At 43.5% G+C, this 13,757-nt stretch overlaps 1 protein-coding gene across 12 annotated transcripts in view; it reads left to right on the top strand.

The window, feature by feature from the left end:
• LOC125970842 (neuronal cell adhesion molecule) overlaps window positions 1–13,757 on the top strand; it is a 43,298-nt gene that overhangs the window by 24,189 nt on the left and 5,352 nt on the right. For 2 of the 12 annotated variants that reach the window (XM_049723520.1, XM_049723513.1), the window contains exons 3-25: window positions 4,453–4,648; window positions 5,480–5,585; window positions 5,649–5,842; window positions 5,938–6,060; window positions 6,149–6,319; window positions 6,511–6,567; window positions 7,628–7,739; window positions 8,102–8,286; window positions 8,349–8,483; window positions 8,554–8,697; window positions 8,983–9,094; window positions 9,164–9,330; window positions 9,397–9,544; window positions 9,624–9,748; window positions 9,866–9,895; window positions 10,177–10,278; window positions 10,378–10,578; window positions 10,649–10,719; window positions 10,910–11,135; window positions 11,539–11,654; window positions 11,720–11,924; window positions 12,057–12,179; window positions 12,535–12,711. In XM_049723520.1, the coding sequence (XP_049579477.1) occupies window positions 4,543–4,648; window positions 5,480–5,585; window positions 5,649–5,842; window positions 5,938–6,060; window positions 6,149–6,319; window positions 6,511–6,567; window positions 7,628–7,739; window positions 8,102–8,286; window positions 8,349–8,483; window positions 8,554–8,697; window positions 8,983–9,094; window positions 9,164–9,330; window positions 9,397–9,544; window positions 9,624–9,748; window positions 9,866–9,895; window positions 10,177–10,278; window positions 10,378–10,578; window positions 10,649–10,719; window positions 10,910–11,135; window positions 11,539–11,654; window positions 11,720–11,924; window positions 12,057–12,179; window positions 12,535–12,711 (3,136 nt within the window). In that variant the 5' untranslated portion in view covers window positions 4,453–4,542. Of the gene's footprint in view, window positions 1–4,452; window positions 4,649–5,479; window positions 5,586–5,648; window positions 5,843–5,937; window positions 6,061–6,148; window positions 6,320–6,510; window positions 6,568–7,627; window positions 7,740–8,101; window positions 8,287–8,348; window positions 8,484–8,553; window positions 8,698–8,982; window positions 9,095–9,163; window positions 9,331–9,396; window positions 9,545–9,620; window positions 9,749–9,865; window positions 9,896–10,176; window positions 10,279–10,377; window positions 10,579–10,648; window positions 10,720–10,909; window positions 11,136–11,538; window positions 11,655–11,719; window positions 11,925–12,056; window positions 12,180–12,534; window positions 12,712–13,757 lie in introns of all 12 variants that reach the window. The other 10 variants (XM_049723523.1, XM_049723517.1, XM_049723522.1 and 7 more) reach the window with 8 other exon arrangements.

The raw sequence follows: 13,757 nt of genomic DNA, 5'->3' as shown, positions 1-13,757 counted from the left end.
GTTTGCTGGAAACACCCTGTTGTGTTTGCTCGAAGCACACCGCATCGCATTAATTGTTAACTCCGACTGGAGCCGGACGGACACGGAACCCCCCCCGCGGGAGCTCATTTGCAACAAAAACATCCCGGTTGTTAGCGTCTCTCGACTTTTTATTGACTGGGTCCCTTCCGCCGCTAAGCTCGGAGTAAACGCAACATATTGGCCTCGTCTTGGGGAGCCTCCACTTGTTGACTAAGCCTTCCGGTCGGGACTGAGTCATGTAATCACACCTCTTTTGTTGAGCGCAAATGAAGTTGGGAGCCTTTAAGTACAGTTTCAAGTCAAGGTTACCAAGGAGATGACAAATAAGTTTGGGCCTCTTGTGTATTTTCTTTTTTTTTTCCAGACCTGAGGCTTTGCCTTGACTTTATTAGCATCTTGACAAGCTGAGTCGAGGGTTAATATCGTCCTCTTGTGTTATATTTGTATTTACCGGCATAATTTGGATGTCTAAAAGTTACGAGAGAGTCATTGCTAGCTAATTTCAACAGGTGAATTGATTTGAAACTAGCTACAAATTCAGACATAGTTAGCATGGTCTTTGCGGGACTAGCTAATGCTAATGCTAATTGATTTTTTTTTTTCCCATTGCTCAGATCAATGGAACAGACGTGACCCCACTGTCTGCTACAACTAATTCACATTTCAACAGATGAATTGATTTGAAACTAGACATGCTACAAATTCAGACGTTGTTAGCATGGTCTTTGCGGGACTAGCTGATGCTAATGCTAATTGATTTTTTCGTTGCTCAAATCAATGGCACAGACGTGACCCCACTGTCTGCTACGAGTTTTCAGTTATTTACTAGAACCGTGAGGCTCTGAGAAAAAACAGAGGAAGTGTTTTTTTACGCTATTAGTCGATGATTCTGCCTTCGCACGCACGGCTAGCCCCTCCGTTTCCCGCCTCGGAGGATTCGCTCGTCTCCTTGCAGCAAATTGGTTTTATGTTGATTACTTTTTTTTTTCTTTCCCATCCCCAATGCTAAAATGCGTCGTTTGATGTCTGGGTGCTTTGAGACCAAGCACAATCAACCAATCCGGAATATCTGTCGTCTATCCCGGACTTCTTCAAAGGAAAAATAAAGTACTGATGCATAATTATAGCTATTAAAAAAAGTTATGCTTTGCAGTTCCCATTCCAGATCCAATGAAACCTTTTTTTTTTTTTCTTTTTAACCGTCTCAGGTCATTTCATTTATTAGCGCTATGATCTCCTGCCCAAGTGCTTCGGTGACACTTTGCCACATAAGTGACTTTAATGCCTCGAGAAGCTTTTCGGTCAGGAGATGATACGAGTGGGCTTTCATACAGCCGCCAATCTTGCGAGTACTTCAAGTGTTCAAAGGTTCGGATGCGATAAGATGGAAGTGAAACGCCGTTCAGTTCCACTTTGCTTTAACAGGCGGGAATTTGCCAACGGATGTCGTTTCACTGTGCATGCTAAAGAGCATCCGCCGCCTCCAGAAAGTCGCCGTTGCAATTATTGTCCGGGGTGCCAGGGAAGGCAAAGCGAATCCCCGAGTGTTTTTGGCACACACAGGCGACAAGCTTTGTGAATACCAACGACTCTCAAGTGCAAGCTAATTGCTGGACACACACAAGTTGGTGCACACTAGCATTGAATGAAGAAACTAAGCAATGCCAGGAAATAACCCTTTAATCTATAGTTCATCTTTTTCTCATTTAGGTTCCCCCTAATACGCTTTTTAAACTATATGACGTTTTAAATGCTAGTACACAAATTCACATTCATTAAATATAAGTGTACCATATGTCGAAAATCGGTTCCACCAAGCATCCATGAAGACCTTTTGGAATAGCGGCACAATTTCCATGTTCTGACAAAATCAAAGCTGAACTTGTTGCCCTGCGTTCCAGTTCCCTTCCTCCGTCCGCTCTGTCTGACATAAGTCCGCTTTTGCAACAGTCACTGACTTTTTGAATCTCCTCACTAACAGATGAGATGAATTCAAGCGCCCACTCCATCTTTTGCTACTATACAGTGCTGATGAAAGGTGGTGGCCCCGGCGACGGGTTGCCTGATTCATATGGTAAACATGGCAATTATTTGCATACCGGTCCGCAATTATCAAAGCTAATGAGAAGATTGCGGCGTAGGCGCACTGCGGGGTTGCCATTGTGGCACCGATGAGGGGCTCGGAAGAGGTGACATGATTCATTTCAAAACTGAAAAGAAAAAAAAAATAGTATATATATATATATATATATATATATATATATATATGTGTGTATATATAATTTTATTTTTATTTATTATATATATATATATATATATTTATTTTTATTATATATTATATAATATTGCAGGGACGGAAAGATAATATATTATATATTTATTTTTATTTTTTTATTTTATTTATTATATATATCTATTTTTATTTTTATTATATATATATATATATAATATATATATATACACAACACAATTTTTTTGTCCAAAAATATTTATTTTATTTTATTATATATATATATATATATATATATATATATATATATATATATATATATATATATATATATACATATTCGGTGGATTTTTGGACAAAAAATTGTGTTGTGTATATATATATATACACAACACAATTTTTTGTCCAAAAATCCACCGAATTTAATAAAAGAGCAGCCGCGTAGTAAGAAAAACGGCGCGCTGTGCAAGTTGTGAATGACGTGCCGATCTGATATGAATCAGCAGCACATTTGATTCATCTTTCACTTTGGTGGTGAGGGAATAAAAAAAATTGGCCTGTCAGTGCAGAAAAGTCCTCCCTGATGTTATCAGCAGTCTGACATCTTTTGGCGGAACACTGTAAACGAAGTTGTTAGCATTATTGACTTTTTTTGCTTTTCCGCCATCTGTGGAATTTGAACTTTTTTCCCACGACGATGTGAAAAGTTCCCGTCTATCGTTGTTAGCATGCAGCTTGGATTTAAACACGGCAAAGTGTGTACATAATTCATATATCTCATTGTTCTCAAGTTGGGAGCGCTTGTTTTCTCATCTTTCGTGTTTCTCTGAGATCCTGCTGGGTACGGGGATGTGAGGGGTTGGGCCACGGCCTGTATCATCACAGCTCACGGGGATAATTATAGCACACACACATGTGCACACACACACACACACATCTATCTAAGTACGGCAAGCGGCTAGAGCGGCGCCTCCTCAGCTCATTAAATTGTGAAATGAATCTGCCCTGGAAGCTTTCCAGATAAGAATCACCATGCAAGGCTTCACCTCCGCATTTATAATTAACACTTTTATTCCTAATTAGGCTTTTTTTTTTTTTTTTTCTCGCAATGCAAGCACTATCGGTGGCTATTTTAAAGTGCATGGCTGATTTCTCCTTTATAGTGGACGAGCTAACAAGAGCAGTTAGCGCCTCGTTTTCTGTGAGGACATGCCTGAAAAGTCAACGAAGAGAGTCGACACCAAACCAAAACCGAGCGTAGCGCTTAGCACATCTCAAAGTCAATTAAGTGACAAGCTAGTAGCAAAGTATTGATACCAAACCGGATCAATTCCTCATTGCTGTTTATTTTATTCATCTTTAGCTGCTCCACTTTCATTTGTGGTGAAATCAGACTTGGTGTAACCTTTCAGCTTTGTGATTCTACACGATCGTGTGATTGGCTCAGGCCCTCGGCCTTACACACACACGCTCTCCCGGGAGAGTGTGTGTGAAGAAAGCCAGGGGGGGTGCAGACTTGTTCTCCTCCATCACGGCCCAAGGGCAGCGCTGACAAACAAGTAAGTCCCCCAAAGGAGGTTCCGGGCGGGGGCCAAGTTGTTTGGCTGTCAAGACCTCCGGTCCCAAACAAAAAAAAAAAAATCCGCCCCTTCCCCCCCTGCAACTGCTGCGTCGTGTCCAACGGGCCGATTTTGATTTCTTCTCGGAGCGGAGCGCAAAGTTCAATGTGCGCCGTTGCGATTAGAAAAATATCTGCCCTGGTGACGACTTTTCCGTTCCGTGCCAGCGGCTTTTAAAACGAGATAAAAGCAAAAGGCGGACTCCCAATTTCAGTTTGCAAGCTATGTAAAGAAGAAATTATACCGATGATATCGATTTTTAAATCATCGCTGCTTGTTATGGCTATCATCGTTAGCATTTCCCAACAAGTCAAGTATATTCCGATAGCCCTTAATGAATGCCAGGTTTTTTATTCAACGTCTGCAACTGGGCTCGAAATGTTAAGGTCATTTGTGTGTGTGTGTGTGTGAGATCAATATGGCTTGTGTGTGAAGGCTCACGCTGGCACCCTGCCGGAATGTTCCATTATCAGCAATGCATAACCATTGATCTGTGTCCACTGTTGCAACGATGAGTCTCTCGCTCGCTCTCTCATTCTCCCCCTCTAATGTCCTCCCTTTTTTGTCTTTCCGTCCTTGCAGTGTGAGTCAGCGCACACGTGTCCCGTCGGCCGCGTGACCGAGCGGGGAGAGGCGGGGCTCTTTGGTGGTGGACCTTGGCGGCGCACGCTGATGATGGAGAGGAGGAGGATGGGCGAGACAGACTTGCCGCTGCTCCCGTTGGTGGTGGCGGTGTTGCTGGGACATCTCGCCGCAGCGCTGGAGGTTCCGCTCGATCGTAAGGCCATGGAATAAAACACAAGAAATAAAAAGAAAAATTAAACGCATTTGAAAGGAAATATATCTCTAAAATGTATATTTTTTGAAATATTTATGTATCAAAAGTACTTGTGGTATCGGTGCTTAGTATCGGTGTCATTATCAGATTTGCAAAGAAATAAAAAGAAAAATTAAATGCACTTGAAAGGAAATATTTCTCTAAAATTACCTATTATATATATATTTTTTAGAAATATTTATGTATCAAAAGTACTAGTGGTATCGGTGCTTAGTATCGGTATCATTGGAACCGACATACTCAGCTACTTGGTTTAAAAACTTAAGAACAAACACAACAAATATGGTAAAAATTCCAAATTTATTTGATAGAATTGTTATTTGCTACAATCAAATATTCCCATACTAATATATGGTTCTCTTCATTGTGACTTTTGCTGATTCTTTTGGGGACAGTTCTGGAAAGATGTAAGTCCCGAGCCAGCCCGACGTCCACAAGGGGGAGCTGTTTTATTGTGCTTTAAGGATTTGCCGCAATTTGAAGCATTTTTTTTTTTTTTTGGTGTGATTTTATTTTTTATTTGTGATTTGAAATTTTTGTGTGATTTGCCGTGGCAGCATGCTTGCTTTGGATTCTATTTCAGTTGGCATGACATGAGCTTCCATACTTGAAGTCGTGCTCAGCACTCCGACGAATTATATTCTGCATGCTTTATTTGATTTATTATTTATTTTATTTATGCTTTGTTTTACTTATATTGCCTGTGTCAGCGTGGTTAAACGCTGGCAGGTCAAAGTTGAACCTCGGCTCTGTCTCTCTGGTCGCTTTCAGTGCCGCAGCCCCCGACCATTACTCAACAGTCCCCCAAGGATTACATCATCGACCCGCGGGAGAACATTGTCATCCATTGTGAGGCCAAAGGGAAGCCTCATCCCAGGTAAGAAAAGTGTGCACATATATTTCCCAAAATAATTTTTTACAAGCTAAATTGGCTTCTCAGTTTCTCCTGGACGAGAAACGGGACCCACTTTGACCTGGATCAGCACCCCAACGTGCACATGAGGGCCCACTCAGGGACGCTGGTGGTGGACATCAGCAAGGAGCGGGCGGAACATTATGAAGGCGCCTACCAGTGCACGGCTAGGAACAAACACGGGACGGCCGTCTCCAACAACATCGTGGTGCGGCAGCCCAGTAAGTCTCTCACTTCGCCATATCACCCCTTTTATCCAAATACTCCTCATTCATACTTCACACAATTTTTTTTTTTTTGTCTTAAACCAATCCAGGGTCGCCTTTGTGGTCCAAAGAGAAGATCAAGCCGATCGTCATTCAGGAGGGCGTGTCACTGGTGTTGCCATGCCGACCGCCCGCCGGCTTCCCTCCCCCAATTGTTTTCTGGATGGACAACAGTAAAAATTCACACGCGGACGTCACATGACAAACGAGCTTCATATCAATTGAATGTTTGAATGAAATTTATTTTGCTTCTCGCATCAGACTTCCAGAGGTTGCCCCAAAGCAACAGGGTGTCGCAATCTTTGAACGGAGACCTTTACTTCTCCAACGTGCTGCGCGAGGATTCCAGGAACGACTACATCTGCTACGCCCGCTTCCCGCACACGCAGACCATCCAGCAGAAGCAGCCCATCACCGTCAAGGTCCTCAACCGTAAGTCGCATCATCTCCGACTTCATCCATCCGGAGGCCGGCACTCGGACTGAAATGTCATTTTGTCAATGCTGTTCGCCATGATGGTTCCTCATCTGCTCCATGGCATTTTAATTTTTTTATTTTTTTTTTAAATTCCAAAGCATGTTCATGTGCTGGCTTGTTTGAATGCTTGTTTTGTTGTGTTTCAGTGGACGCGATCAATGACACAATGGAAGCTTTTTACAATGACACTGATTTGTTTAGTGGTGAGTTACGGAAAAGAACCACGCCCCTGCCTTTCTCCCGGTACTTCTCCTGCAGTGGGACCTCCAAAGTTGAACGCAATTCGTCTCAATTGAATTTTTTGAGTTCCTGTTTTTGCTATGAGCTAAATTTGACCTAAAATCAATTCTCAATTCTATCAAGAGAAGTGAAAAAAAAAAGAAACAATTAAGGCACTTTAATACCCTTAACACACAAATACAAAATGAGAACACTCGGCGAGCTGCTGTTGGCCACCACTCACACATAGACACTCACACACAGGGTAAATTACTTTTAGCCACGCCCCTAAAGGCTTTCTTTTGTGTTATTTTTCCATACAATACACTCCTGTCTGAGAAATAACATGTCCAAGGCAAATTAAATTTAAGATTTATTTTTGAATTAAGTTTAGAATTTCTTAACGTGGGGCATTTGACTTTGGAGCTTTCACTCTACCGTATGGGATCCAGACTTTCCCAGCCACTAACCCGACAATCCTTAAACTCAAGCCTTCTCCTCACTACTCTAGTATTAGATACCCGTCGCACCCCTGTAACCCTTCACTCCAGTTGATCCGACTCCCACTCCCCCCCCCACCATCCAATCAGAGACCTGCATTTCTTGAATGAGCCCCGTGATAACATCTGTAGAACATTAGCCACATCAAGAAGAAGAAACGTCTAATTTCTCGCTCAATTAACAATTCCGACTGCCTCCTCCTCCTCGTATCTTGTTATACAGGACCTTTGCTTTCTTTCTCATTTGCCCTTTGGCACGCAAGCTGTTGGATGAAATCGCTGGCATTATTGCCAGCAGCACCTGCAGATGACGCTTTTATTGTCGGAAAGTGTTTATCTCATTTGCGTCCATGCATTGCAGTGGCCGTTATGACCCCCCCCAGGGGGCAAATCATTAGCCGTAAATTTTCCTGAAAAATGCAAATACTGGGTTGTAAAGTCAAACTAGAGGTGTGTGTGTGTAATGCGCTGGCTTATTGTGGATGCCTGTGACATATGGCCTAGCCCCAGAGTGATGATAACTTCTGTGTGGGTGTGACTGCAGAAGAGCCGGCGGATGAGCGGAAGCCCACGTTCCTCCTCCCGTTGGAAGCAACCAGCTCCAAAATGGTGCTACGTGGTCAGGTGCTGGAGATGGAGTGCTTTGCAGAAGGACTGTACGTATCAGTCATACTTCACATTATGCATTTTTTTGTTACCATTTAAGAGTTTGATTTTGTCAAAAGGTTTACGGATTTTAGCATACTTAACACATCCAATTGCTTGTCCTGTTGAAATTAGCTAGTATGTTCTATTCATACAAAATGTTATTAAAGCAAATGTTTTTTATTTTGTGTGTTTAAATAATACATATTAACTAATTAAGAGGCTATTAAAATTAAATAAAAAAATAATACAATTATTTAAAAAAATTAATTCATTAAAAAATAAAATAAAAAATAAAAATGAAACAACTCTTCGCACACAAACAAATAATGTATTTTCCAAACTTTATTCCTTCCTTTTTTTCAAATGTAAGTCCCACTCCCGAAATCTCCTGGGCCAAAATGAGCGGCGAACTCCCGGACGCACGCATCTCATTCCTGCATCACCGGAAAGTCTTGCGTATCGTCAACGTGTCGGAAGCCGACGCGGGCGACTACCGGTGCACCGCAAGGAACCAGTTGGGCTCAGTCCACCACACCATTCGGATCACCGTCAAAGGTTTGACCCACCTTATGACCCATGCAGTGTGTGCCATGATTAAATCTTCCTTTGTTTTTCAGCCGCTCCATACTGGATCAGCGGCGCTCCCAGAAATCTCGTCCTGGCCCCGGGAGAGAACGGGGTGGTCATGTGCAGAGCCAGTGGCACACCCAAGCCCAACATCCAATGGGCCATGAATGCCGTTCCCATAGAGAGTGAGTGGAGAACCACAAAGTCAAACATCTTGTTTGTGGTCTAAATAATTAACATATCCCCCACGAATAGACGCCCCGAAGGACCCCAGCAGAAAAGTGGAGGACGACACCATCATATTCACCGACGTCCAGATGGGATCCAGTGCCGTGTACCAGTGCAACGTCTCCAACCAACACGGCTACCTCCTGGCCAACGCCTTCGTTAACGTCTTGTGTAAGTCCAGATTCAAGAAACTATCTTCATCCCCATGGAGCAATTTAGAAGCAACTTGATTAGATTGGGTATAAAAAGCAGTGGGCAGAGGATAGAGCCCTGCGGGGTGGTGAGGCCAGACAGGCTCATCAAGATTGAAGTTCTGGTGGAACTGCTCTGCCAAGATATGTGGGGCGATAAATTCAGAGAGGTCTGCGAGCAGAAGCTTCCGATAACAAAATGAGCCAGATGCAGATCCATTCACATTGATTAGCGGCATCGCTATTAACTCGCTTCGTTTTCCAGCCGAGCCGCCCAGAGTGCTGACGCCGGCCAACGCGGTCTACCAGGTCATCATGAATAAGAGAGCCCTGCTGGAGTGCACTTCCTTCGGCTCGCCCATCCCCAAAATTACCTGGTGGGTTAATGAGCCTTGAACTAATGTTCCAGGAAAAAAGTACCAATGGAGTTCCTACCTCCGTCTCAGGTTCAAGGACAGTCGTTCGGGCGCGCTAGACGCCGAGACTTACGAGGAGCACGACAACGGCACTTTGGAGATCCGTATGGCTCAGCCGAGGAATAGCGGAAAGTACACCTGCGTGGCCCGCAATTCTCTCGGTATCTACGAGAATCATGTGTACCTGGAGGTCAAAGGTAAGCAGAAGTTGGACCCCCTCATTACGCTTTGAGACTAAAGTACCGGCTGTCCTCTCTTATCAGAACCCACCCGGATCCTGAAGCAGCCCGAGTACCGAATGGTGCAGCGTGGCAAGTCGGTTGTGTTCGAGTGCAAAGTGAAGCACGACCCCTCGCTCGTGCCCGCCATGACGTGGCTCAAGGATGACGGGGAGCTCCCCGATGACGAGAGGTAAAAAATAAATGCTTTTTGTCATCTTTTATTAAAGAGTTAATCCGAAAATATTTTTTTAATGATTTTCTTCAAGCAGATTTGTGGTGGACGCCGACAGCCTAACCATCGCCGACGTGATGGAAAGCGACGCCGGCGTGTACACGTGCATCATGAACACAACGCTGGACCACGATTCGGCCAGCGCCGAGCTCACCGTTGTCGGTACGTTGAGATATGTTCGAGGTTTATTTTTATTGGATTTACTCGACAGATGGTTTGCAATCTTAAAATGAATATTGACTTTAATTTAATATTCCGTCTCCCACGCCGACCCGACAGAAGCCACACCGACACCGTCTGTTGTCAACGGTAACACCTGAAGCGCACGTGGCTTTTCAGATGTGCTCCATTTTTTGTTTCGGGATCATTTTAATTTATTTTTCTGTCAAGTGAAGCTGATGCCATTTGATGATTTATATTCCACTTTTATTTTCATTGTTCTGTATGAAGGCAGCTAGTTAGCATGATCGCTAAGTAAGCATGAGGCTCCGCTTGCACGAGCACGTCTTTTTGTGTCTTTTCGTGACACGGAACCGACGGCGGCCATCTTTGGCGTCGACTCACATGTTGCGTGCCGTGTCTTCCGTCAGAGCGGCCGGAACCACCGAGCGACCTTGAGCTGACGGACCACAAAAAGAGAAGTGTTCAACTCACCTGGATTCCCGGCGACGACCACAACAGTCCTATCGAGAGTACGTGCGAATCTAACGCTGAATGTTCGGAAAGTCCGAAAATCTAAATCGGTGTTAAGCCAAGCTCAAACAAATTTGATCAAATGTTCATTTCCCCAGAATTTTTGATCCAGTATGAAGACTCTCTCCACCACCGCAGAGGACACTGGCACAACCTTACCGAGGTTCCCGGGAGCAAGACCACAGCTCACCTGAAGCTGTCCCCCTACGTTCATTACACCTTCAGAGTCGTTGCTGTCAATTCCTTGGGTACCAGCGACCCCAGTTTCCCCTCCAAGATGTATAAAACCGACCCCTCAGGTACTGGAAACCCAGAGTGAAATCTTCTTTGCTACTGAGTGTAACTTCTATTTTTATTCTCTCCTAAAAGCTCCAGATGAGAATCCAACAGATGTGCATGGATTTGGGACTGAACATGACAATCTTGTCATCTCATGGAAGGTATTTTTTTTTTTTTTTTTAATGAAGTACCTTTGACTTGACAAAAAATGGACATTTATTCAAAAAGAGGTCAAGTGTGCCTGCTTCAAGCTGTTTCTTGCCACATACATAAAACAAAGAAAATGTTTTTTATTATATTATATTATTTAAAAAAAAATACTGATGATTTTATTTTATTTTTTTCCCGTAGCCGCTGTCAGGCCTCCAGGCCAACGGGCCAGGGCTCCATTACAGAGTGATGTGGAGACAAAAGATGATGGAAACCGACTGGATCACGGCAACCGTAGCCAACAAGTCCAAGTTTGTCGTGTCCGGAACGCCCACGTTTGTTCCGTATGAGCTCAAAGTTCAAGCCGTGAATGACTTCGGCGCAGCGCCTGAGCCCGCCGTTGCCTTAGGCCTTTCTGGAGAGGATCGTAAGTCCGACCGCTCTTCTCACCTTCGCAAAGTGTGTCTGCTCAAATGAATATTTACACCGAAACTTTGTTCAGCACAAGGGTTGTGTTCTCGCTAAAGTGTTACTGCACATTTTTCCATCAGTTATTTTGGCTAGCATGCTAGCTAATGTTGTTAATGAGTTTCATTTGATGGATTTGTATTTAATAATTTACTAAAATTACTAAATAATTGCTAATGTAACACGGTTTATATATGTTCGACAAAAATGGCATTGATTTGACATGTTTTGGCACCATCTTGTGGCATCTATACGCAATTACAACCCCATTTTCGAGGCGCATCAATTATATGATTTTTATTTTGAACTTTCCTCATCCCTAAAAAAAGCACCAATATCGTACGTTTGTTTCATCGCGACAGTTCCGATTGCCGCTCCAGCATCCGTGCAAGCGTACGTGCTAAACAGCACCCTGGCGGAAATCCACTGGGATCCCGTGCCTCCAAAACTAATCCGCGGATACCTCAAAGGCTACAAGGTACAGCATAATGAGCCGGCGAATCGCCAGAAGCACAAGACTGATGATCCCACTTTTTTTCGCAGGTGTATTATTGGCGAGAGCGCAGTCTGCACAAACACAACCCCCATCACGCGGAGAAGCAGATCTTGACCTTCAGCGGCAACCACAGCAAAGGAAAGCTGCCCGGCCTGCACCCCTTCAGTGTGTATTCATTTAACGTCAGGGCCTATAACGGCAAAGGAGAAGGTCCCCCGAGTCACAACCAGCAGTTTGAGACCCCCGAGGGAGGTGAGAGGAGGAATTCTTACCATCTCTATTCGAATTGATGTTAAGAACAAATTTTGAATCGTCAGTCAAGAACTTTTTGTCCTATGAATCGTTTCAGAGTCACAATTGCGTGCCTCTAATTTATTTCCACAGTTCCCGGAGCGCCGACGTCCTTGACGGTCACCAACTCCAATTTGGACTCTTTAAGCCTTGAGTGGAACCCTCCTCGGGACCGGAATGGACTCCTGACAGGTTACACCCTCAAATATCATCCGGGTGAGCTTCTCTCTTTTTTACTCATTCTTTAAGGACTACAGAATATCGTTGACGAGAATACTGCGTCATTAATGTCAATGACGAGTATTCTCGTCGCTGCCATACAAAGAGATCCTAAACTTCATGTAGTCTTGCACCGTCACAAACGATAAAGAGGATGAACCAACGAATAGCGTCACCGTTGAATAGGACTCAATCACACCAATTAACAAATCACCTTTTGTCATTCCCGCCTCTTGTACCTGAACCCTCTTTGCTCCAAAACACTTTTTTCCATCATTGACACTTGAATCCCACCTCCATCCTCCTCTTCCTTTATTCAACTTACCTTCCCAATCATCCCGCCATCTCGTAGTCAATAACTCCAATGAGCTGGGCCCAAAGGAGGAGCTGGCCCTGGCCGCCAATGAGACCTCGGTCACTTTGCCCAACCTCAAGTACAGCACGCGCTACAAGTTTTATTTGAATGCCAAAACGCGCGAGGGGCCCGGCCCAGTCATTACGCAAGAGGCCATCACCATCGTGGATGAAGGTAAGCATAAAATGTATCCCAAATTGATGTTCTTAATTCAGTCATTGATATAATTTATTTTAAAAAGTCTAAATTTAAAAAAAATCATACAAGCCCACAATAGGCTTAAAAAAAAATCATGTGACATCCCTCAGCCAATCAGTGAATGACAATAATAAAGATTAGCCAATCAGTGAATGACAATAATAAAGATTATTAAATGGTACAGTCGCACCTTACTGAATTAGAATATGGTGGAAAAACTCATATTTAATTATTTTATTCAACATAAAAAAATTGAATATTTAAATTAAACATATGGACAAAACAATACAAAACTGTTATTTGCTGTCATATTCATTTTAAAGCTACCATTACACAGCTTTTAAAAATTGCAGTCATATTGTGTGTTTTCAAATCGTTGTGTCATCGTCACGTTGTGTCGATTCTTTCCGCAATTGTTATTCGAGCAAACGGCATGATGCACTGCTCGATCCAGTTGCATAGCACCACCCCTGCCAACGGGTTGTGTATGTTTTGTGTACGTGTTGGTGTGTTTGCAAGTGTGCGTACATCTACATCGATTGTGACTTGTTGTTATTTCTCCATCTTATCTGAGCTCTCATGACTCATCTCGACAAAGACGTGGGAAGCAGTGGTATATATAGTGATGCATGGAATACGGGCATGCGCATCCGCCCCCTCCCCTACCTTGCACATGTCATATCGTTTGGCATTGCAAAGAAATATTCCACTCATACCCAAAGATGTTAAAATGGTACAGTGGAACCTCCAAAGTTGAACTTTTTTTTTTTGGGGAAGCAGCAGTTCCTCAATCCTGCCTAAGGTGGATATTCCATTATTGTTTCAGCAAAGTTGTTCTTCCCTCGGGTTCGATATTTTGTTGGTTCCAATGGAAGTTCCACCGTATATGACAAGTTCCCCGGCATGGAAAATCTTATTTGTTAGCCCCGCCTCCTTTTTTTTTTTTTTGGATCATCCCGTCCTCGATGTTGCCCACGCATCATCACGTGTTTGTGCCTTCAATTCCATCCTCCGGTTGCCTG

The sequence above is a fragment of the Syngnathus scovelli genome, chromosome 6 (assembly GCF_024217435.2).
Source record: "Syngnathus scovelli strain Florida chromosome 6, RoL_Ssco_1.2, whole genome shotgun sequence".
In the NCBI taxonomy this organism is placed as follows: domain Eukaryota; kingdom Metazoa; phylum Chordata; class Actinopteri; order Syngnathiformes; family Syngnathidae; genus Syngnathus; species Syngnathus scovelli.
Note: the sequence above shows the minus strand (reverse complement) of the source record. Positions and strands in the feature narration are given on the sequence as shown.